This window comes from Dromaius novaehollandiae, chromosome 6 (genome assembly GCF_036370855.1).
Source record: "Dromaius novaehollandiae isolate bDroNov1 chromosome 6, bDroNov1.hap1, whole genome shotgun sequence".
Classification (NCBI taxonomy): Eukaryota; Metazoa; Chordata; class Aves; order Casuariiformes; family Dromaiidae; genus Dromaius; species Dromaius novaehollandiae.
This window is the reverse complement of record NC_088103.1, coordinates 31,979,040-32,000,301: the sequence shown is the minus strand read 5'-3', so window position 1 is coordinate 32,000,301 and position 21,262 is coordinate 31,979,040. Positions and strand designations below refer to the sequence as shown.

The window sequence follows — 21,262 nt, the reverse complement described above, 5'->3', positions numbered from 1 at the left end:
CTGGAGCGCGCGGGCGGGGCCCCGCCTGAGCACGGAGGTGCTGATTGGGCGGGGGGAGGGGGGCGGAGCGCGGTGCTCCGGGGGGCCGCCCCGCCCCCGGCCGCGCTCCCGGCGCCCCCATTGGCGGTTCCCGGGGCGCCTGGTGACGTGGCCGCCGATGCGGGCGCGGGGAGCGGGCAGCGGGTGCCGGTAGCGGCGGCCCCGCGCGGCGCGTGCGCGTGCGGCAGGGGGCGATGCGCGGGCGGCCGCGGGCGGGCGCATATGGCCAGGTGAGCCGGGGCGGAGGGGACCGGGCGGCTCCGGTCGCGTCCGGTGCGCGGTCTGAGCTGTCGCCTGTGCCCGCAGGATCGGCTTCTCCTGCCCGTGCCCGGCGTTGTGGCGCCTGGCGGCGCCCTGGGGCTGCCCGCGGCCGCGCTCGGCGGCGCTGGGGCTGGCGCTGGCCGTGGGGCTGCTGCTGCTGCTGGTGGTCGCCGTCCCCCGCCGCTGGGCCGCGCCGCCCCGCGCCGACCGACAGTACGAGAGGTGAGCGGGGTTTGGTGGGGGGGAACCCCGGTAACCACCCCACCCCGGGCTCCTGGGCTGAGCGCCCGCGTCGCCCCCTTGCCAGGTACCTGGCGCGTGTTGAGGAGCTGGGCGCCACCGACACCGGGGATGCGGCGCTGAGCTACGGGGTTGTTGTCGATTGCGGCAGCAGCGGGTCCCGCGTGTTCGTCTACTTCTGGCCCCCGCACAACGGCAACCCCCACGACCTGCTGGACATCAAGCAGATGCGGGACCAGAGCAGCCGGCCTGTCGTCAAGAAAATTAAGCCAGGTCCGTGCTAGCCCTCTCCTGGCCCGGAGGTTGTTGCTTGCCCGTGCTTGACGCGCGGGCGGTTACAGCCCTACAGAAATCAGGGCTGTCTCCGAGCACCCCATTCTCCCCCATGCCGACGCTGGCGGGCTGCTGCTGCGCGACAGCGCTCGGTCGTGCAAGGTCTCCCTTTTCCCACGCAGGCATCTCTGTGGTGGCCGCCACCCCCGAGCGAGCTACCCCCTACCTGCGCCCCCTGCTTCAGTTTGCTGCTGCCCACGTGCCAGCCGAGAAGCACAAGGAGACTCCGCTTTACATCCTGTGCACGGCCGGCATGAGGCTGCTGCCTGAGCGGTGAGTTCCTGAGCCCCTGGCGGGGCTCCTTGCTGATGCCCGGGAGCTGGGGATCTGCTGGGATCCCCTGGCCGTGAGGAGAGAGGGACCCGGCCCATCCTGAGCCTGATGGGAGAGGATGTGGGACTCTGAGATGGCGGGGGTGCTTGAGAAAAGAGAGGGCATGTGGCTGGAGGAGAGAGGCGCAGGAGGGTTTCAGCGTGCTGGGAGGGACTTTTGGCAGGGGATGTCAGTACTAGGAGATGGTACTGACTGTGGCAGCCTTCCAGGTGGGAGGAGATGCTTTGAGGTGAAATCTCAAATAGATAAAATACTAACCTCTGATCTCTGAAACGTACTGGATGCAGTGAGGGAGCCCCGGGGGCTGGGCACAAGGCATATCGCAGCAGGATTCCTGTCGTCTCTCGTGCCCCCACAAAGGAGCGACTCTGGTGAAGATCACTCAGTATCTGTCTGTCTCCTGTGCCGTTGCAGGCAGCAAGCTGCAATCTTGGAAGACTTGGTGAGAAATGTGCCTCTGGAGTTTGACTTCCTCTTCTCCAAATCACATGCAGAAGTGATCTCAGGGAAGCAGGAAGGTAAGAGCTGCCCCTGCCTCTGAGTGCTGCTGTCCTCGTGTCCCGCAAGGAGCACCTGTAACTGCCAGCCGTGGCCAGGCCCCCTGGGTCAGATGCAGCATGGGCTCTGGGTGGGAGCAATTTCGTGCTTTTCTTTGGGGCAGCAGGCCTCTGTCTGGCCCTGCAGGGTGCTGTTGGTAAGGGGCTGTGTGGCAAATGGCTGCTGTCCCTGCCCTGCTCCTCACTGAGGTCTATCACCGAGGCAGAGCGCAGAGATGCGCAGGGTCAGGCAGGGCTCTGCTCTCTGGTCCTGCCAGGTGCTAAATGACACCCAGTGCTGGAGCGCAAGAAGCTTCTTCAGCACGGGAGTGCAGCCATGCACTGCTGTGGGTGCTCCAGCCCCACTTAGGACACTGCCCGAGTCCCTCTTTACTTTCTGTGCAGGTGTCTATGCTTGGATCGGCATCAACTTTGTCCTGGGGAGGTTTGACCACGAGGATGGTGAGTTTGGCTGTTGGCACGGCGGTTGGCAGGGGAGTCTGTGAGTGGAGCCCTGCTGGAGCTGACCCAGGCGCTGGAGCAGAGAGCAGGCTCTGGAGAGGGCAGCGCCTGCCCCTTTAGCTGGGCAGTGCCTGACTGCAGCTGCACGTGCAAAACGGAGAGGCAGCAGCCCGGGCTGCAGGGAAGAGTCCCAGCATGCTGTGAGCAGGCACCAGCAGCATTCTGGGGGAAGAACTAGGGAGAGAGGGTTTGTAGGGGGGTTCTTGTGGTGTCTTTCAGCCCTGGCTGCTTTGTGGGAATCTGTGAAGCTGGTGGGCAGCCAGTACCAAGAGCCTGGACTGAATGTGCTACAGGCAGCCCTTGGGGATGTTTGCAGTGCTGCATTGCTGTGGTGGAAGAGGGCCAGGTGGCTGTACCAGGGCAGTGGGGTAGCGGTGGAAGAGAGGACATGCTGCCCTGTGCCTCATCCCTCACTGACACACAGCTCTGCGTTGCAGAGGAGGATGCAGTGGTCACTGTGGCACTGGGGGACCAGGTGGAGTCCCTGGTGCGGAAACGAACGGTTGGGATCCTGGACATGGGGGGTGCCTCCCTGCAGATCGCCTACGAGGTGCCCAGCTCTGGAGTCTTCTCCTCCCCACAGCAGGTGTGTATCTGATCGGTCGTCTGGGACTGGCACCAAGAGCAGGCCCTGCCTTCCCCAGGCTGTGGCTGATTGCAGACCTCTCTGTTTTCCCAGGAAGAGGCTGCCAAGAGCCTGCTGGCAGAGTTCAATCTGGGCTGTGATGTGCAGCACACTGGCCACATGTACCGTGTCTACGTCAACACCTTTCTAGGCTTTGGGGGCAATTTTGCTCGGCAGCGCTATGAGGACCTTGTTGTGAACCAGACCTATGTGCACAACCGGTAAGGCCACCTCGCTTGGGGATGCCTCCGCTGGGTTGCAAGATGGAGTGCTGGCTCCTTCGTGCCCTCCTCTCCCAGCTGGATTTACCCCCAGGGCCTCCCGTGGCGATAGCAGTTCCCAGCAGCCGTGTGATGGTAGCAGATGCACGGCCTGGCACGCGGTGCACAGGCGCTGCCCTTCTCAGGTGCTATCACACAGCAGCTGGCTACCCTCCTCCTCCCCTCTCACCAGGCTGCAGGAGTCCCCTTCGGTGGCTTCTTCTGCTCTGACTTTCCCTCCTTTGCCAGCACTGATCCCACTCAGAACATCTTTCCATCACTTCCCCATCTCGGGCTCTCCATCTCTCGTTCCCTTCCCAGAGCGCTGCGTAAAGTTATCCCCAGGGTGAGACAGGCTTGGTCACTGCGTACCCTGTGCTGGGAGCAAGCCCTGCCTCCAGATCCTCCGGGCGGTCCGGAGGGGTGTTAATCCCTGTGGGCTGGGTGGGACAGGCTGCACCCATCAGGTGCGCAGGGCACGTCGCCACAGTTCAGTGTGACAGATCTGGAGAGCCCAACTTCAGGGAGGAGGTGGCAGGGTGGTTGCCAAGACCGTGAGGGTATAACGGGATACAGCCTTGTCTGGGGTGGGGGTATGTGGGATGGGGGGGAGCACTGGCCCAAGGCCTGTCTTTTGGAGGCAGTACGGGACCCTGTACACAGTTGCCTTTCCCTTCTGGCTTGTTCTCCAGCCTGCATGGCCAGCAGACAGGGCTGAGCCCTGAGACACCCTTCCTGGACCCCTGCCTGCCTGTGGGGCTGGAAGACACAGTGGCGAGGGGAGGCCAAACCCTGCACGTTCGTGGGCGAGGAGACTGGCAGACTTGTGCGGAGCTGCTGCACCCCCTCCTGATGGGGTCCAACAGCAGCCAGGCCTCCCTGGCGGAGGCCTACAAAGCACCCATCGACTTCAGCAACAGCGAGTTTTACGGCTTCTCCGAGTTTTTCTATTGCACCGAGGATGTGCTGCGCCTGGGGGGCCACTATGATGCCCCCTCCTTCACCTCTGCTGCCCAGGTGAGCGTTAGCCTGGTCTGGGGAAGAGGGAGCTGCTGCTCCCTGTCCCAGGAGCAACTAGAGCACGTTTCTGAGCACCGGCTTCCCCTTCCTGCAGGAGTACTGCAGCCAGACCTGGGCGGTACTGACACAGCGCTTCCACAACGGCCTCTACTCGTCGCATGCGGACCAGCACCGGGTCAAGTAAGGGGCTGTGCCGTGGAGGTACCTGCTGTGGGGCTTGCCCTGGGTGGTGGGGGACTTTGTCCAGGGGGAGGATAACTGAGAGCTGTGGCGCAGTAGGATGCGTGATAGGTTTTGGCTTGGACTCGGGCCCTGCAGTAGCACCTGGCTGATGCCATGGTGTGCTGTGTGTGCAGGTACCAGTGCTTCAAATCAGCCTGGATGTACCAGGTCCTTCACCAGGGCTTCCACTTCCCCCTGGACTACCCCAGCCTGCGCACAGCCCAGCTGGTGTACGACCGGGAGGTGCAGTGGACACTGGGAGCCATCCTCTACAAAACACGTTTTCTGCCACTCAGGTAAAGCTGGAGGGAGCATTAGCTTGAGCGGTGGATCCTGTGGTCTGGCTTGGGAGGGAAAGGGTGGCTGGGGAGCAGAGCAGGAGCTGCTGTGCAGGACAAGGGCTCCACCACCCAAGGAAAGCGGAGAGGCAGTGCAGGCAGCCCCTGGCAGCCCCCAGCAGTTCTCAGGCCTCGTTTTGACTCTTCCCCTCAGGCCTCGTTTTGACTCTTCCCCTCTGCAGGGATCTCCGGCCAGAGAGCGTCCGGCAAGCACATACCTCCTGGCTGCGCCTCTCTTTTGTCTACAACCACTATCTCTTCTTTGCCTGCATCCTGGTTGTAGTGCTGGCCATAGTCCTCTACCTGCTGCGGTTGCGCCGCATCCACCACCGGCAGGTGCGGTCTGCCCAGCTCGACATGCTCTGGCTGGACGAAGTGGTGCTGCTGCCACCAGGCCAGGGAGAGGGGCCGTGACACCAGCAGTACCCACTATCCAGTTGCACCAGCAGAACCAGTACCAGGACTGGATGACAATGCCCTGGTCCCTGAGGGCTTGGACTCTTTCTTGAAGACTGCCTCAATGCTGCACTGCATCATCTCCATGCCAGAACCAGAGCTCACGGGCCAAGGCAGCTACGGGCACCAGAGCCTCCCTCGCTGCCACTCCTCAGCCCTAATCATTGCATTCCCTGGCTTCTGGCCTTCTCCTTGCTACAAGGCATAGGGCAAAGTCCTTTGCTGCCAGCATGCTCAAGGCTGCAGCCCTTGCTGAGTCCCTCAGATAAGCAGGACTCAAAATCACTGAGGCAGCCCCTGTTTTGCTGGGTGGCCTGATACGGTGCTATAGTTTCTCATCACCCAGGTGTGGCCTTGTTGTAGCTCACTGTGAGTACAAGGGCTGAAAAATGCAGCAAGGTTACTGCAAGAACCACGTGAGCCCAGTGGCCACGTGTAGCCTAGAGCTCCATGGAGCTGCTTGGCCTGGCCTGGCCACTCTCCAAACATTCCTTACCAGAGGAAGAGGGGTCCAGCTCCTGTTTGTGTCCTCCCCCTCTCCTTGCTCCATCTTTCCCCATTCCTAGCTGATGCCCCAGGCTCAGCTCTGAGGTCTCAGGAGCTGTTTCCTAACCAAGGCCCAACCAAAGGTGGTTGCGTTTCCTTTCATTCCCTTCTAAGCCTGTGGTGTCCCACAGGCTAATCAGGCACTAGTGCAAAAAGGACCAGTGGGTCTTTCCCCCTTGCAAGTGCAGGCTGGGCCTGCCTCAGAGCAGGGGAACCACTGAACTGCCCCAGGGCAGTTTGGGGTGGTGGCAGCCAGCTGCTGCCTCCCTCTGTGCCCGGGCCCAGGGAGCATTCCTCCCCTAGGGCTGGAGCCCTGATGACCTAATGTAGTTCTTCAGTTTATACTTGAACTCAACTGTTCCTATTCCCATAGCAATAAAATAATTATGAGCCATCCAGCACTAGTCTAGTCTCCTTTTCTAGTAAACACCCACCCAGCCTGGCTGTGCCTAGACAGCCCTTGTGTAGCATTGCTTTGTGCTGCTGGGGCTTGTCCCCATCACGAGATGATTAAGTTGCTTTGTTAGCAGCTGCCCTCTGCACTTGCAGCATGCAGCAGAGCTTGCAGCAGCAAGGGAAACTCTGATCCAAACTAAGCTGTTGCTGTTATCCTTAGAGGCAGCACACCTTGATAGACCCCCCCACTTTCACCCGAGTAAGCTCAGGCAGGGCACAACTGTGTCGTTTCCCCCCCCGCCCAAAACTGGGCAGGTACCTGCACCTTCCTCTAGCACCTGCTGTTGTCTAGCTGTGGCCTTAGTCCCAAAGCAGTAATACACAGGTGGAAGCAAGGACAGAACAGGCTGTGCCTCTCTCTTGCTCCACTGAGGCTCCAGCAACAGTGGGGGGGGGGGGGGGAAGAATATATCAGGATACAACCACAACTGTTCCTCAGCCTCAGAGCAGTAAGTAAGTGACTACTGCCTCCAGCATCACTTACTAGAAAATGATTTATTTTCACAACACAAATTTATCAAACACAGACAAATAAATAAATAAATAAATAAATACAGATCAGTTATCTGATAAATAAAGGAAGAGATCTGATCTAGGACACTACTTGATACTCAGTTCTTCCCTGAACATTGACACAGGCAAGAGGGGCAGTACCTAGATGCTGCTGCTTAACCCTCACAGCATCCCTTCACCCCCAGCTAGAGCTGGCTGCCTGGCACCTCTACCACCTCCTCTTTCATGTTGAAGAGGGTCAGCATGCTCCTCCAGGGTCAGATCTCCCTTCTCCCACCCACAGCCAGAACCTGTCTTAGCACAGGGGACTCCACTACATGCCCAGGCTCCCCCAGGGGACTGAACATAGAGAGAATGCCACAGGCTCCTGTCTGCTCCTGCACAGGGGCAGCCAGGGCCTAAAGAGGAGATGAGGGATACTGTAACTAGGTTGGGATGGGAGCAGGATTTCACACAAGGAGAGCCCAGGGCTGAGTGCACTGCGAGGAGCATGGCAAGCACTGCAGGAGGGATGTACTGGCCAGCCACAGCGATCTCTCTCCAGGAAAAGACTCAGGTTGGACATCAACATCACTGACTGCAGCACTCGGCAAGCTGCTGGGCTCTCCCCCAGGTACCACGGGTATGCACAGGGCCTGGCTCATGGGGGCAGGTCCCGCAGGGCTTGTGCCCCCAGGCCCGGCAGGGCTCCTGCCTACCGACGCTGAGGGCCCAGCTGACGCTGTGTCCAGTTGCAGGGCTCAGGGGGTGCTGGGGCAGCAGGTCCAGCTGGAGGCCCAGCACCACTAGGGGCTGCCTGGTATGGGAGGGCAGAGGCTGGAGCAGCAGCAAGACCTGGGGGAGGGGAAAATAAGGAGGTGTTAGGACCGAGCTGTGCCCACACATCAGCCCCCCACACCTCGAGAACAGCAGGCTCTGGGGGAAGTACTTCCTTTGCTCAGGCCCAGTGCAGAGCTGGAGCAGCTCACCACAACAACATGCAGAAGCCGCAGCAGCTCCCTCCCCAGCCGGACACGCGCAGGCAAGGGAGACAAGGGAGGGGGGCACCACAGCCTCCCCGTGCCAGCCCTCTGCCTACTCACGGTGGCGGGGGTCTCCGTCCGGGCGCCGGCTCACTCCCAGAGAAAGCGCACATACCAGATGGTCTCGTTCTTCAGCTGCGGCCCGAACAGGGGGTTGGCCTGGGCCAGGATGGCGATGAGCCAGCTGCAAAGGGACCCGGCCGCGAGTGAGCCCCGGCAGCAGGGCAGGCCCGGGGGAACCGGAGGGGCCCCGCGTCGGGGACCGACCCCACCGGGGTAGTGGGAGGCGGTGGGGGGGGGGGTGTCGGGGACGGAGCCCCGGTGCCCGCCGCGGTACTCACAAGAGGTAGCAGCACACGGCGGTGGTGACCAGCATCGTGATGATCACCCTGCGGAGACACCGGCGTCAGCCCCGCGCCGCCGCCGCCACGGCCGTTCCCCCCCGCCGCCGCCGCCGCCCCCACTCACCCGCGGTTGGGCCCCTTGGGCACGAACCAGGGCGCGGCGACGCCCACGAGGCCCCAGAAGGCGGAGAAGAGGACGAGCGGGAGCGCGAAGCTGTGCGCCGTCATGGCCGCCGCACCGACCACCGCCGCCGCACCGACCCCCCGCCCGCCGCCGCACGCGACCCCGCCCTCTGCCGCACCGAGCGGCCAATCCGCGAGCGCCTCGCCGCGGCGCCGGCCCCTATTGGCTACCTCGCGAGAGACACCGCAGCGCGGCCGCCGCCAGGCAGCGCCACAGGGAGCCGCCTGGCGCCGCCCCGCGTCCACGCGGGCTCCCCCCTCCCCGGGCAGGGGCAGCACCGGCCGCCCTCACCTCGCTCCGCCCCGGAGGAAGGCAGGCGGACACCGGCGCCTCTGCAAAACTCGTTTATGTGACAGCGTTTGCCCTCAAAACCGTCCCCGCTGCCCCCTCTCCAGTGCGAGGGGAGCCAGGGGCTTCGCCTGCAGCCCGCTGCCCCCCGGCACCACGCAGCCCCCCCGGCGAGGGGAAGGCAGGGCTCTCCGTGGGGCGCTGGAGCCTCTCGCCGCCGCGCCCCAGCGCGGTTGGTTACTTGGGGACCCGCCGGAGCTCGCTCATGAGCCACAGCGCCACGCTGAGCAGCGCCAGGGAGCCCGACTGGTGGGTGGCAGCCAGCGGTGTCGGCACATACAGCAGCAGGGTGCTGATGCCCAGGCCCACCTGCCAAGAAGGAAGAAGGGCAGCTGTAAAAATTGACGTGTGCCCCTGCCACAGCACAGCACAGACACCAGCACAGTCCAACTTCCCACCCTCCAGCTCAAACTGCACACACAGTAGGGCTGGGCCCCAGGTCTCCAGACTCTGGGCAAAAACTGTACCTGCACGCATGCCACAGCTAGCAAGGAAGTCACTGCCATCCTGGTCCTGCGAGGGAGCGGGATCCTCCGTGAGAACAGATACAGTGCTGTGATAGCTGTGATTGAGGCAATTCCCTAAAGGAGGAAGTGAGTTTGGGATGGGCAGGAGAAACGACTACCTATCAAGAACAATTCACAGAAAATAGGTGCAGATGCCTTTGGCTGCATCTTCCATGCAGAGGAAAAAAAACAAACAAACAAACAAACAAAAAAACCCCCCTTGCTCTGTAAGCAATACTTAACTGTAGAAATACATTAATGGCCATAATCAAATCCTGGAGCTCCTCTGACCCACTAAGTTAACAACCCTGAAGTCTAACAAAGGTTATTAAGAGTTCCATTCTTCCCCAGATTAATGCCCAAATTGTTCTCCAGTAGTTTTTCCCAAGTTAAGTCATTACGGACTATTTCTGTCCTATCCCCATCCATCACCTTGTCAATTATAGGTAGAAACTGTCACCAGAAAATTGATCTCATTATCACCACTCAGCTATAAATTACCAAAATAACCTCATTCTGCAGGTCACCCCATAGGATTCCTCCTCTAAATCACTTAATCTTTCTTTTCAGTCTTAGAAATGGCTTAGTCCACAGCAGTGCCACTCTTATTTAATATCTGGATTGCTCTAACTAGCTGAGATATTTTCACAGGGCATAACAGATGTAAAGCCTCCTAAGTGTTCAGAAATGCTAGAAGAAGCAGGTACCACTCAGTACTAAGATTTCCAGGTTTTATTTCAACCAATATCTCCAGGCATTTCAATAGTGAGGGCTACCATGATCTGTAGCTCATATGTAATGGAAAAATGAGGCAGAAAAAATCAAGTGTGTAACTTGAAAAGGATGTAAACTTCCTTAAAAAAAGACCACTTTGAAAAATAGAGAAGTGCTAGCCTTCCTCTTTCCAGAGAAGAAATTTGGTAACAAGTTCTCAGGACCTCAGGGTGCCCTGAATATCACTCCTGATGAAAGAGCCACAGCACAGAGAGGACAATCTGGCTTTAGGAGGCAACTAAGAGGAAGCTGTGGCATAGCAGGGAGATGGCACTTACCAGGATTCTGTGATCAAACTGTACAGTTGTAGGATTCTCAAAGATATTTCTCAGCACAGGAGAAAAGGCAAGGAGATCATCAGGGATCCAGCATTCCCCCATCTTGGGAAAAGAATTGTACACAAGGCCAGCATCCAGCCCCGCCACAAAGGCACCTGCAGTTCCAGAGCAGAGAAATCAGACTAACAGACCACATACAGGTGGCACCTCAGGCTGCATGGCTCTTAAATCCAGCCTGACTCAAGAACTCAGCTTGATCTTGAATTTCTTTCAGAATCATAAGTCACACAGTAATACACAGGCTGTAAGCAGCATGCCCACCTGCGCAGGAAAGACCACCAGGAAAGGTTCTTGAATACAAGTTCTCTGGAAAGAGTAAGTTTTCTCCAGAGAACATGATGAGGTTCCTCAGAGTCCTTGCCAGATCAGAAGAAATACAAGGCAAAGAGCTTTGGGATGGGAAAGCACTAAGAAAGTGTCTTACCTGAAAGAGCAGTAAGGAAAATGAGAGCTGTAGTGCCATGAGCAAATCGTCTCAAGTGGAGCAGCTTACGGGTCTCAGGTAACTGAAATACAAAACATGAAAAGGATCAAAGTAAGGAACTTCCTGTGTTTTTAAGTCCTGTAAGCCCTGTGTTTGAGTTTTTTACTACTCTGTGCTTTTGACTCTGACACTTCACTACATACCTTGTGTTGTGGGAGCAGCAAAGACAGCCCTGTCCATAGACTAGCAGAATAAAGAACCAGCGCAGAGCCGAGATGTGCTGCGAGACGGTACTGACTGACCCGAGGAATGTCGTAAGAATCTGGCTTCTCTTCCAGTCCGCTCTTCACCATGTACCACCCCAGTAGTCCCTGCCAAAACAACCAGAGAGCAGGCACGAGGGCCACTGAGGGGCGAGAGCTGGCTCCCCTACTCACTATACAGCCCCTCACATCAGAAAGAAAGGTCAGGAAAGAGCCCTTTATGTCTGTATCAGCACAGAAAGAGCAGCAGTGACTGCTGTAATCAGATAAACATTAGTGGCAAAATAACTTATTTCTTCCATCTTTAACCACCCTTTCAACACTGAGCCCCCCCCTCCCCCCAAGAAAACCTTACACAGCTCCCCCCGTCTTAGCTATTCTCCACCAGAAAACATTCACAGCAGATACTGTCGCTGCCACAAGCCCCTTCAGCTGTAGGGCTCTCTTACCTGGAAGCAGACAAGCCCGCAGAGCACAAGAACACATCCCTTCATGGGGCGACTGAGCCAGCCCTTTCTCCAGAAGTACACAGCAGGCAGAATATAGGCCAGACCCACAACACGGCCCCACATACGATGCGAATACTCCATGTACCAGATGAACTTGAACTCTGTCAGTGTCATATCATGATTCAGGCTGTTACAGACAATAGAACAAGACTCCTTAATACAGCAGTCCCACTTCACACTTCCTAGGACAAGGACCACTTTCCTCAGAAAAAGGAAACAACAGCAGTGCCTGAGAGGAATCAGGGATTAATTTCCTCAAAAAGGTGATAATGGAGGTGGAGGGCAGGCCTCCTCCTTCATCAAACACACTATGTGCCTTGGTAGTGACAACAGGAAGTATTTTCATGCTTTTAGAGTTCCTTGTGGTGCTGAACCCCGGGAATGAGGGTCCCAGAGCACCATCCTTCCATCCTGAACACTCACATTTTGAATTCTGGAAACTGCTGGTACTTTTGGAACTCAGCTTCCCACTCCTGCTGCGTCCTGGGGGGCTTCATCTCCTTCACCAGGTGCCAGTCAACCATAGAGAGGCCTGACTCTGTCAGTCTAGGAGAAGACAGAGACACATGCAGTCACAATCCACTCATGGTTGGTGTGCAGCTCTACTGAGCTGGAATGAGAGCTGCTAGCTATGCTTCTCTAACCAAGGTTTAGACACAGAAATAGGATTGGGGAGCCTGCAGATGGTCAACTGATCTAAAACAACCAGAATTACATAAGAGAATGTAACTCTTAAAAAGTATTGATGCACTATGGACATTTTCTACCTTGCACTCACAGCCTGATGCCATGACACCTCCTCACTCTCAGATGCTCAGCACTACAGGCAGGAGAAGAGCCACAAGAGAGCATCTCTCATGGGCTCCCCCACCAGCAGGCAACTGCGGGACGGAGGGACAGGAGAGGGAGCAAGCGGCGATGGCGGGGCAGCGTCCCAGTGCCGCCACTGCCCCGGCAGGGCCCCCGGGAGGGCAGCGGCAACGGGGCTCCTGTGGCCTCGCCCCGATCCCCTCCACCGGCCCCGCAGAGGGCGGCGGCACTGGGGCGCACCGCGGCCCTGCGCAGGGCCGGGGAGGGGGCGGCCGGGCCGCTCTCACCTGGTGACGCCGCCCAGCACCACGGCGCCCGCCACGGTGCCGCTGCAGACGAGGAGCCACCGGCCTACGGCGGGCGGGGCGGCGGCTTGGGGCGCCGCCTGCTGCAGGAGCCGCCACCGGAGCCATCGCTGCGGAGACAGACAGGGGTCAGCGGGGGTCAGGGGGTACCCGCCGGGCCAGAGCGGCCCCCCCCCCCCCCGCCCATACCTCAGCACCGCCGCCGCGCGCGGGCAACAGGAGCCGCGCGGCACCCCGCACCGCCCGCAGCATCCCCCAGTGACCCCGGAAGCGCCGCGCCGGAAGTAGGGCGAGCACTTCCGGACACAGCTGGGCGTCACCATGACAATCCGCGGCACGTGACCGAGAGCCAGCAGCGACCCCCGCGCGCCGCGAGCGCAGGTGAGGGCGCGTGCGAGGCGGGGGCGGGGCCCGGGCGGGGGCGGGGCCGCGGCGGCGGGGGGCGGGGCTTGCGCCGCTGCGCGCGGGCCCGGCTCCCGCCCCCCCCGTCCCTCCCCCGCCCGCCCTGGCGCCCGCGGGCGGAGCGGGCCCGGGCCGCTGAGGCGCGAGACCGGAAGCGAGGGCGGGAGGCGGGGCGTGCGGCGGAAGTGGGGCGGGGCGGGACGGGACGCGCGCGCCGCGGCAGCCGCGCGGGCCCGGTGGCGGCCATGGGGTGCGGCGGCCTGACCGCGACGCTCTCCCCCAGGCATGGACGATGGCTTCCTCATGGAGGTGTGCGTGGACTCGGTGGAGTCCGCCGTGAACGCGGAGCGCGGAGGTAAGGCCCGGGGCGGCGGCGGCGGCGGGGGTTCCGGGGCGACGGCCCCAGGGCGGCGGCGGCCCCGGTGCTGACGTGCCTCTCCGCAGGTGCCGGCCGGATCGAGCTGTGCGCGGGCCTCGTGGAAGGAGGGACCACCCCCAGCATGGGTGAGCCTCGCCGCCCCGGCCCTGGTCCCGGCCCCAGGCGGCCTGATCTCCGCGGCGGCACCGGGACGCGCGCTGCTCGGTTCCTCGCCGCTCTGCCTCCGGGCCCCGACTGCTCTCGCCTCCGCTTGGCGTGTGTCAACCCCCCGACCCCGCTACCGGCCAGTCTGCCCCCCCGCCCCCCCCGCTACCGGCCAGAGGCTCCTGTTGCGGCGTGCCCCCCCCCCCCCCCCCCCCCCGCCGCCCCCAGGCTCTGCCCCCGCCGGTGCGGGTTAGCCCCGCGCCTGCCCTGGCAGCTCGCCCCCCACGCTCGCTGGGCACTGAGCTGCCTCTCGGCGCCGGTCCCGCAGGGCTGCTGCAGGTGGTGAAGCAGTGTGTGCGAGTCCCAGTGTTCGTGATGATCCGACCCCGCGGCGGCGATTTTCTCTACTCGGACCGCGAGGTGGAAGTGATGAAGGCTGATATCCGCCTGGCCAAGCTGCATGGGGCCGACGGGCTGGTGTTTGGGGCCCTCACAGAGGATGGGCGCATTGATACGGAGCTCTGCACGGCCCTGCTGGGTAAGAGTGTCCCCAGCCACGAGCACTGCGCTGAGCTCCATGGGATGTTATCTTTGTTATGCTTGACGGTGGTAGTTCAGTGCTGCTCTGTCTGGTGATGCTAAAAGACACCACGTAGGGTGCTTTGGTCCCCAGGTCTCCTCTCTGAGGCCTTCCTTCTTTCTCCAGCTTCTCACAGTTTCGTGTATTGTCATACTTCAAACATGTCAAATAGGTAAAGAGATTTGCAGGTCAAGCACTACTGTCCAAAGCAGCTCACACAGAGTTTGAAGCCACCTAGGACATGAGAGCAGGGTTTAAGGAGGAGTAAGGCTTAGATGAACTGTATTTGGAAGACCAGAGTATTTTGGTTTTGGATTTTCTCCCTTCTCCCTCTTCTTTTCACTCTGTTCTTCTCCTGATGTCCTTACTAGAGATGTCTAGACTATGTCTGTCTTGGCCTTTGGCCTTGTGGGTTGCTGGCAACTCATCTTAAATTTTTCTTTTCATGTACGCAATGAGAAAGCAGGAAAAATAAGCTCCTGCTTTCAAAGAGCACTGGTCCAGTCCCTTCCCCAGCTAGATGAGATGGCTTTAATGCCTTCTTCCTGTAGAGAAAGACATCTCTGGAGAGACTGAGGGTCCTGCATGGTCCAGGTAATGAGGGCGGTTTAGGTGTTGCTCATTAAGGAATCAAAATTTGATGCTTCCCCGAAGGCAGAATAATTTTTCCCCACCAAAGAGTGTGGACAGACAGGAGCAGCTGCAGCCTTGTTGTTCCCAACAGGTCCTGGGAGTCTTCTGAGCTCCCTAGGAGCCTTTGCCTTCTTTCATTTCCTGTCCATTTTCAGTTCTAGCATGAGAGACTCTCGGTACTGGGCCTCACTGACTGTGTGCTTTGTTAATTGCAGCTGTTTGCCGTCCTCTGCCCGTCACCTTTCATCGAGGTGAGTTGCCTGGTAGCGTGGCCCTGGCCGGGGAGAAGTGGGGTGTGAGGGAGCTGGTGTTTGATCCTTCTGTGGGAAGGGTTGAGCTGTCCGTGCTCTGCAAAAGCAGACCTATGCCTGAGCCATCCTCCCTGGAGGGGGAGGGTCCATGAGGGTGCAGGCTTGGTAGCCGTGTCACTGCCCTGGGGGGGGCGGCAGGGGGGAAGTGTCCCAGGAACTGAGCTCTGTGGCCCTGCTGCTGCCTTGAGGAGGCACATGATGGTGAGGAGCTGTGGCTCTGCAGTGACTGCCAGCTGTGAGAAAGAGCCTTTCTTTCTCAGCTTCCTGGGCTCCCAAGCTGGCTGGGGAACGGGTTGAACGATGAGCTGAGTGATTTCTGAGCCATTCTGTTGGTCTTTCAGCCTTCGACATGGTGCATGACCCCCTGGTAGCACTGGAGACCCTGATTTCTCTGGGGTTTGAGCGGGTGCTGACCAGTGGCTGTGACAGCTCTGCGCTGGAAGGCTTGTCCTTAATTAAGAGACTTGCTGAACAGGTAAGTATTCTCTGTGCTGCTCTGGGTTACCTTGGCTGCTTCCTGCACATAGCCTGGAGGCAGCTCCTTCACAGAAGGCCTCATTTCTGTAAGGAAACTTCTGTCAAGGAGCACTTGCCCTCCTTCCCTGGCTTTGGTTAATCTTTTCCCTCAACATCTACGCAGGGTGGATCCCTGAAGCCTCCTACAGCAAAGGCCAATTGACTGTTCTTGCTCTCAGGCTGGGAGGAGGGAGGCAGAGGCAGTTTGAGCTTAGGTTCCACTTTGACCTCTGCTCTGGGACAACAGCGCCCATGTGAGCTGCCCCTCAGAGCCATCGTGCTTAGAAACTTGCTTGGCTGGGAACCTGCTGCTGTGCGTAGCCAACACAAACAGCAAAGTCGCTGCTGTGGTCTCACAGCTCCTGTTAGGAAAATAGAACATACGCACCTGAGAAATAGCCAGATGGGAGAGAGAGGGAGGAGGAAATGGTAACAGGTTGTCTGAGCTGTAGCTTCAAAATTTTTTCTACTTTTCCTTGTAAAACATGAGTAGCACAGAAAAAACGAGTGAGAGTGCTTGAATCACAAGTACACTGACATTTGTGAGCTTGCTGAGGGTGCTGCGGGTTTTTTGCTACCTCACAACTCTGTGTGCGTGGTAAAATAGAGATGGAGCAATGTGCCGATATCACTAACGTTATTCTCCTCTTTCAGGCAAAGGGCAGGATCGTGGTAGTGCCAGGTATGTTTTTTGTCATGTGTAGCAGGTCCAATAGTCTATGGCTCCTGCTTCCCAGCCTCTCACCCTGAGGGCTACTGTCTGATCTGGCTTTCTGAGCCTGCTCCCCAGGAGGACGTGCTCCTGCCCTGGTGTGAGTAAAGGCCACACAGTTGGCTGGGGATTGCAGAGCCCTGCAGCTGCTCTTCCTTGGAGGTTTTAGAGACAGTCCTAGATTTATGGGAGAAGCCAGGGTTTCTCCCAGCATTTTTCAGTTGCCTGGGTCTCTGTTGTCCCAAGAGCTATCTTTCCCTCTCTGTCTAGGTGGTGTTCTCCTTAGGGGCTAGATTCAAGGGGTAATGCCAGGGATGTGACAGCTGCTTTTTGTGCTGTATGTGACATAGACAGGGATTCTTCCTGCCAGGGGGTGGCATCACAGAGCGCAACCTGCAGAGGATTCTGGAAGGCTCCAGTGCTTCTGAGTTTCACTGCTCTGCTCGCTCAGTCCGGGACTCAGGGATGAAGTTCAGGTAACGGAGTATTTTTACTAACAAAATTGTATGGTGGAAAAGCTGGATTAATGTGAAATGAATGTGCAGAGGAGTCACAAATTCCCAACTTCCTTCTGGGTGCTAATTGCTTTTCTCTTGCGGTTGGGATCACGATGCCTGGCTCTGTATTCTGTAGTGCACAAATCCAGCAGTGCTCATCATCTGGACATGCGAGCTCCGTGCAGAACGAGATCCTCAGGGCGTTTCTTCTGGTACTGCTGCCCTGGGGCTCATGAGTGCACTTGTGTGGCACTTGGTAAGACAGGTTCTGGTATCGCTGCCTCAGACCTCTAACACTGGTGTGTGGCATTTGGGAGACCTGTGGGATGTACCGCTGTGAACAGTGAGGAATGGCTCACGTTTGTCCACAGGTCTGCACTGGGTTTCCGTTGATGCTGGTGCCTCTTGTTGTTGGATTACCCTTCTTTCTGTTACTGCCTCATCTTTGGTCTGAGGTGGCACCAGCAGGTTCTCTGGCCTCTGCTGAGACTAGGGAGATGGTGGCTCTTCCTTAGTATATCTAACCATCTGTATCATCCTCAGATAGTAATGAGTCCTTTTTCCAACAGAAATCCAAACGTTGCCATGGGAGCGTCCTTCTCTGCCCCTGAATACTCCATAAAGGTGGCAGATGTGGCCAAAGTGAGGACCCTGAACGCGATTGCAAAGAACATTCTGTAGTGGAAGGCACCGTGCTGGGACAAGAGCTCTGAGACTCCGGAGTCTTCCCTGCTATGTGGACAGATGGGTACTGCTTCCGTCCTCAGGCTGCAGAGGACGTGAACTAGGTGACGAAGCCTGACATCTCTTCCCTTGGCTTCCCCTGAATGACCAGTTCCTGGCCTGGAGACTTAAGTTGGCCATTTTAATTCAAAGGACTCATTCCTGGATGTTGCGACAACAAGCTGTTCAGCAGCATTTGGGGAGGAAGGGAGCTGAGCAAGTAGGGGGACTGAATTGTGTAGCACTGCATGTGATTGTCAAATAAACACTGCAGCAGCTGCTCCTCTCTTGCTGTGTTTGTTTTGTTTTTTACAGGTAGGACTGCGTGGTCTGTGTCGCATAGCCTAGTACAGTGTGCTTTGGTGTCAGTTCTAGATACACACTGCGAATGGAGAAGTCCCGATGGGCTGATCTGTGTGACACGGGACAGTTTGCACAGGGAAGAGAAACACTTCCCAAGAACAAGGTAATAGCAAACAAGCATTGAACTAAATACGTGAATCAAACCCTGGTCTCAGGAGAGCCAGAGGTGCCTCAGTGCAGCTGAGCAGAGGCAAGAGGCAGACAAGGTGGCACTGAAGTAGTCAGACCCCCTACTGCCCCAAGGCAGAAAACAGTCATGTCCAGAATGCTGGAAAACAGTGGCTGCTGTCGTCAGCCAGTATGACAGCTGGAGGTTGGAAACCCAGTGGCAGCTAGGTGGAGAGAAGTGCATCCGAACTGTCTCTCTTCATATGTGGAGGCAATTAATACATCAGGTTCTGATAGAAAGGAGCTTCTAACTACCTGACTGATTAGGCGAGCTGGCTGTGAGGCATTGTGGGCTATGGGGTGTGAGTGCTTGAGGTGGGATGGGCATATATTGAGATTTCTGTGGGATGCAAGGTACTTTTTCTCAGGGAGTTTCCAGCTCTTTTTTGTATTGCAAAGCACAGATCATCTGCTCATGCTCCAGGCAGTGCTCAGGGGAGTATAGCTGTTGGGTTATTGCTTCCTAGTCAGAAGCGTAGCCTTAAGCTCATTTCAGTTATCCTGCAAAATAACTGATGAAAGATCTGAGCAGTGTCTGAGGAGTCCATTGAAAGAGTCAGGAACCATGGAGGCCCAGAGATAGAGCACCTTTAATCTTGCAGCCTGCTCTTCTCTTAAAGATCCACAAAGCTGAAGAGAATCCCCCTGACGGGAAAGAGTCGTAGGCCCTCTTGGGAAGAGAAAGACAGGACAGATTTGTCTGCCCACCTTGGCAATGCCATACAGTCTGTGAGAATGTACAGCAGGGTGTAGTGTTTGACAAGGTAGCAGCAGCATTTAGCACCTTAAATAGAGTCAGGTCATTGAAAACCTGCAACCAAAAGAACAGACTACAACTCTTCAGCTCAGAGAGTACTTCCACCTTTTCACATGGATCCATCAGAGAGATGTCAGTGTCTCCCAAAACACAAGCCTCGGGATCATCCTAGGTATTAACTGAAATGTAACAAGTGCTAAGGCTTGTTGGAGTCTAGCATCTCAGCTTCCAAAGCTGCCCAGAAAATGAAAGAGGAAATTACCTGGAACAGGTGTTAAAAGTGGGACTAAGCCTTCTGCCGTGGTGGGACTTGAGCTCTGTAGAAGTGGGTACAAAAGGGCTATGTAAATGAATTACTGTTGAACAATAATCAGATAAAATACATGATACTTCTCAACACAGGACTTGTGAAGGGAATGCCAGCTCAGTGTGGGTGTCAGTGCTTGTTTCAGTCCTGGCTGATGTGCAGGCAGTAGTAGTCAAACTCATGTTAAAGAATAGCGAACTGAAACTGTCTAGAGGTAGCCACTTAGCACAACTTATATAAAACTTGCTTAGCATGAGTAGCTAAATTTGCTGAAGCCTTAGGCCACATTTAGATAAAATAATGAACTTTTACTTAGTCCAGTAAGACAAGGGCCTCAGAGCTGGTTCAAGCTAGGAAGATAAGGAAGTTACAAGTAGTCTGCATTCCTGCATCTCACACTCCGAAAGGGAGGGTGTCTGCAGGAATGCATCTCACACTCCGAAAGGGAGGGTGTCAAGGCTTTGAAATAAGACCAGTGCAGGGCATTAGGACCTTGAGGGACAAAGCCTTAGCTCACTGCTGGGGCAGTGTTAATTGTTATGATTTAGAATCGCCTCCTTCTCAGGACCTTAAGACACAACAGTAAGACCCAACAAAAACAGAGGTACAACCATCATCAGAGACCGCAAAAAACAAAAATAAGGAGAAAAACAGCTTACCTCAGAATGACGATGAGACCCAATGAGGAGCAGGAGACCCCAGACCAAAAAATTACTATTGGTCTAACTACCATGTGAGGGGTGGGAAATGTAAGTTGAAAAAACTATAATTGCCCAGGATTTGTTTATGTTAGGGTCCCTCTTCGGAGGCACCCAGCTTGAGCTGTAATTACTGCACGTGAGTCATTAAAATTTAATTATTTAATTTGTTTTGATTTGGCTCTGAACTTTTCTGCGGGAACCTAGGGTCGGGCCCTGTTATGGTGGCTGACAAGCCTAATTTCCATAAAAACTCAGAAGAGGAAATGATTTGACTGGTGGTTAAGATCAGTCAAGTTCCCATGAGCTGATGTGAGAGTTATGTTGCGAGATTTCATGAGTCATGAAGTTGATCAAGATAGCTGTAACTCAATGAACATGAAAGTTCTGCTGACACAGCCTGCCAGACTCATAAACAAAGAAGAAACTTTTGAACTTAAATAGGACTGCAGTAGAGCAAAAGTAGAGAAATGAACTCCTCAGAAAGAGAGATGAATGGTCAAGGCTCAACTAACTTGTGATTTGCATTGTAGAAGCTTCCATCCTGGACCAGACCCTCAGAAAGACAGGCATGAAGCAGTGCCTGCTTTTGAAAATTTAAGTTTAAAAATGGGAAATGACAGATGGGTAAAGACAAGGGAGCACAGGGAAACTGTGTGCTACTGGCTAAAAGAGATCTCACCAGACTGATTAGCTTGGTCCCAGTGAATGTTTTATAAGTATTGTAAAAAAAGAAACTGCGGAAGGAGTTGAAGGATAGTGAGGTGGCTTTGTGGGTGTTTAGGAGGAGTATGTCTCAGGCATGAGGGCAGAGAGAAAGGAAGTGTGGATGTGCTTGTTTTCAACAGTAACGATGGCTGCATCCTGGGCTGAGGAGTCTACCTCAGCTCTGAGTGAGAGATCAGAGAATGGATGAGGGTAGTGACATGCATTAAAAGAAAGACAAGCAATGGGTCAGACCATTGCCATTAAATAGGGAGATATTAGTAGACCAAGTGACAGGCGAAGGGAGATCTTGGCAGCAGCGTTCCAGGTGGATATGACCAAGGCCAGAGGATGCCTGTGCCGGTGAGCAGAATGAAGCTTGTGAGAAACAAGGGCCTCTTTAAGGATCATGTTTGCGAAAGTGAATGGGGAAGACAAGATCTCTGTTATTGTACCAAAATAACAGGAAAAAATGCTAAGATTTAGGTGCAGCCTAGAGATTAGGTCTGAAGAACTATCCAATTCTAGAGGCCAGGTTGTGGCTTAGACTGACAGGACAGACCATGGTATGGACCATGAAGTAAGGGCAGGAGTGTGGTCATAGCTCTCAGGGATCATGTCAGCACTGAATGGAGAAAAGCCTGAGGGAGTGACTGCTCCCTTCAGTTGTTTCTTGTCTAATACATCAGATTGCTGCTGTCATCAACGGTGTGTTGGCTCTGGCCTGGAGGGCTCAGGACCTATGGCAGCGTTTTTTACAAAAATAAAAGTAGATTTAATCAGTCAGGCTGATAATAATTAACCAATGAGCCCTCTACATTATCATGTCTCTGGACTTTA

At 56.3% G+C, this 21,262-nt stretch overlaps 4 protein-coding genes across 9 annotated transcripts; 2 read left to right on the top strand and 2 right to left on the bottom strand.

Moving 5' to 3' along the window:
• Nucleotides 1-79: 79 nt before the first annotated feature.
• Nucleotides 80-6,129, top strand: ENTPD7 (ectonucleoside triphosphate diphosphohydrolase 7). 2 transcript variants are annotated; one of them, XM_064514077.1, is made up of 12 exons: nucleotides 82-269; nucleotides 346-522; nucleotides 608-813; nucleotides 996-1,146; nucleotides 1,621-1,724; nucleotides 2,148-2,204; nucleotides 2,702-2,850; nucleotides 2,944-3,110; nucleotides 3,842-4,166; nucleotides 4,264-4,349; nucleotides 4,526-4,687; nucleotides 4,912-6,129. In XM_064514077.1, exons 1-12 carry the CDS (start codon nucleotides 262-264, stop codon nucleotides 5,141-5,143), a joined length of 1,824 nt encoding a protein of 607 aa, XP_064370147.1. In that variant the 5' UTR covers nucleotides 82-261; the 3' UTR covers nucleotides 5,144-6,129. The 2 variants fall into 2 exon arrangements, with proteins under 2 accessions (XP_064370148.1, XP_064370147.1); XM_064514078.1 differs by lacking the exon at nucleotides 4,526-4,687 and having other exon boundaries at nucleotides 80-269.
• A 499-nt stretch (nucleotides 6,130-6,628) lies between these two features.
• On the bottom strand, nucleotides 6,629-8,359 carry ATP6V0E2 (ATPase H+ transporting V0 subunit e2). Its single transcript, XM_026111140.2, has 4 exons — nucleotides 8,191-8,359; nucleotides 8,064-8,111; nucleotides 7,783-7,906; nucleotides 6,629-7,534 (listed from the first exon to the last, which is right to left on the bottom strand). The coding sequence occupies exons 1-3, from the start codon at nucleotides 8,292-8,294 to the stop codon at nucleotides 7,813-7,815; spliced, it is 246 nt and encodes an 81-aa protein (XP_025966925.1). The 5' UTR covers nucleotides 8,295-8,359; the 3' UTR covers nucleotides 6,629-7,534; nucleotides 7,783-7,812.
• A 220-nt stretch (nucleotides 8,360-8,579) lies between these two features.
• On the bottom strand, nucleotides 8,580-12,845 carry LOC112989787 (heme A synthase COX15). 2 transcript variants are annotated; one of them, XM_026111137.2, is made up of 9 exons: nucleotides 12,717-12,845; nucleotides 12,510-12,637; nucleotides 11,836-11,958; nucleotides 11,353-11,539; nucleotides 10,844-11,011; nucleotides 10,641-10,722; nucleotides 10,157-10,311; nucleotides 9,066-9,179; nucleotides 8,580-8,907 (listed from the first exon to the last, which is right to left on the bottom strand). In XM_026111137.2, exons 1-9 carry the CDS (start codon nucleotides 12,777-12,779, stop codon nucleotides 8,776-8,778), a joined length of 1,152 nt encoding a protein of 383 aa, XP_025966922.2. In that variant the 5' UTR covers nucleotides 12,780-12,845; the 3' UTR covers nucleotides 8,580-8,775. The 2 variants fall into 2 exon arrangements, with proteins under 2 accessions (XP_025966922.2, XP_025966923.2); XM_026111138.2 differs by having other exon boundaries at nucleotides 8,771-8,907; nucleotides 9,066-9,223.
• On the top strand, nucleotides 12,839-17,710 carry CUTC (cutC copper transporter). 4 transcript variants are annotated; one of them, XM_026111139.2, is made up of 9 exons: nucleotides 12,839-12,908; nucleotides 13,213-13,284; nucleotides 13,374-13,433; nucleotides 13,781-13,990; nucleotides 14,881-14,916; nucleotides 15,318-15,451; nucleotides 16,147-16,174; nucleotides 16,575-16,680; nucleotides 17,271-17,710. In XM_026111139.2, the coding sequence occupies exons 2-9, from the start codon at nucleotides 13,215-13,217 to the stop codon at nucleotides 17,380-17,382; spliced, it is 756 nt and encodes a 251-aa protein (XP_025966924.2). In that variant the 5' UTR covers nucleotides 12,839-12,908; nucleotides 13,213-13,214; the 3' UTR covers nucleotides 17,383-17,710. The 4 variants fall into 4 exon arrangements, with proteins under 4 accessions (XP_025966924.2, XP_064370149.1, XP_064370150.1 ...); XM_064514079.1 differs by lacking the exon at nucleotides 13,374-13,433; XM_064514080.1 differs by lacking the exon at nucleotides 12,839-12,908 and having other exon boundaries at nucleotides 13,091-13,284; nucleotides 16,555-16,680.
• Nucleotides 17,711-21,262: the final 3,552 nt, after the last annotated feature.

Excerpts from the sequence above, each read along its gene's own strand:
- ENTPD7 (XM_064514077.1), top strand. Across the intron at positions 1,725-2,147 it reads GATCTCAGGGAAGCAGGAAG|GTGTCTATGCTTGGATCGGC; the intron begins GTAAGAGCTGCC and ends CTTTCTGTGCAG. Across the intron at positions 2,851-2,943 it reads TCTTCTCCTCCCCACAGCAG|GAAGAGGCTGCCAAGAGCCT; the intron begins GTGTGTATCTGA and ends CTGTTTTCCCAG.
- ATP6V0E2 (XM_026111140.2), bottom strand. The coding sequence starts at position 8,294 with ATGACGGCGCACAGCTTCGCGCTCCCGCTCGTCCTCTTCTCCGCCTTC. Across the intron at positions 8,112-8,190 it reads CCCAAGGGGCCCAACCGCGG|GGTGATCATCACGATGCTGG; the intron begins GTGAGTGGGGGC and ends GTGTCTCCGCAG. Across the intron at positions 7,907-8,063 it reads GCCGTGTGCTGCTACCTCTT|CTGGCTCATCGCCATCCTGG; the intron begins GTGAGTACCGCG and ends GTCCCTTTGCAG.
- LOC112989787 (XM_026111137.2), bottom strand. The coding sequence starts at position 12,779 with ATGCTGCGGGCGGTGCGGGGTGCCGCGCGGCTCCTGTTGCCCGCGCGC. Across the intron at positions 10,312-10,640 it reads TTTCCTTACTGCTCTTTCAG|GTGCCTTTGTGGCGGGGCTG; the intron begins GTAAGACACTTT and ends CTGGAACTGCAG. Across the intron at positions 9,180-10,156 it reads AGTTTGATCACAGAATCCTG|GGAATTGCCTCAATCACAGC; the intron begins GTAAGTGCCATC and ends TTCCTCCTTTAG.
- CUTC (XM_026111139.2), top strand. The coding sequence starts at position 13,215 with ATGGACGATGGCTTCCTCATGGAGGTGTGCGTGGACTCGGTGGAGTCC. Across the intron at positions 14,917-15,317 it reads GCCCGTCACCTTTCATCGAG|CCTTCGACATGGTGCATGAC; the intron begins GTGAGTTGCCTG and ends TTGGTCTTTCAG. Across the intron at positions 16,175-16,574 it reads CAGGATCGTGGTAGTGCCAG|GGGGTGGCATCACAGAGCGC; the intron begins GTATGTTTTTTG and ends TCTTCCTGCCAG.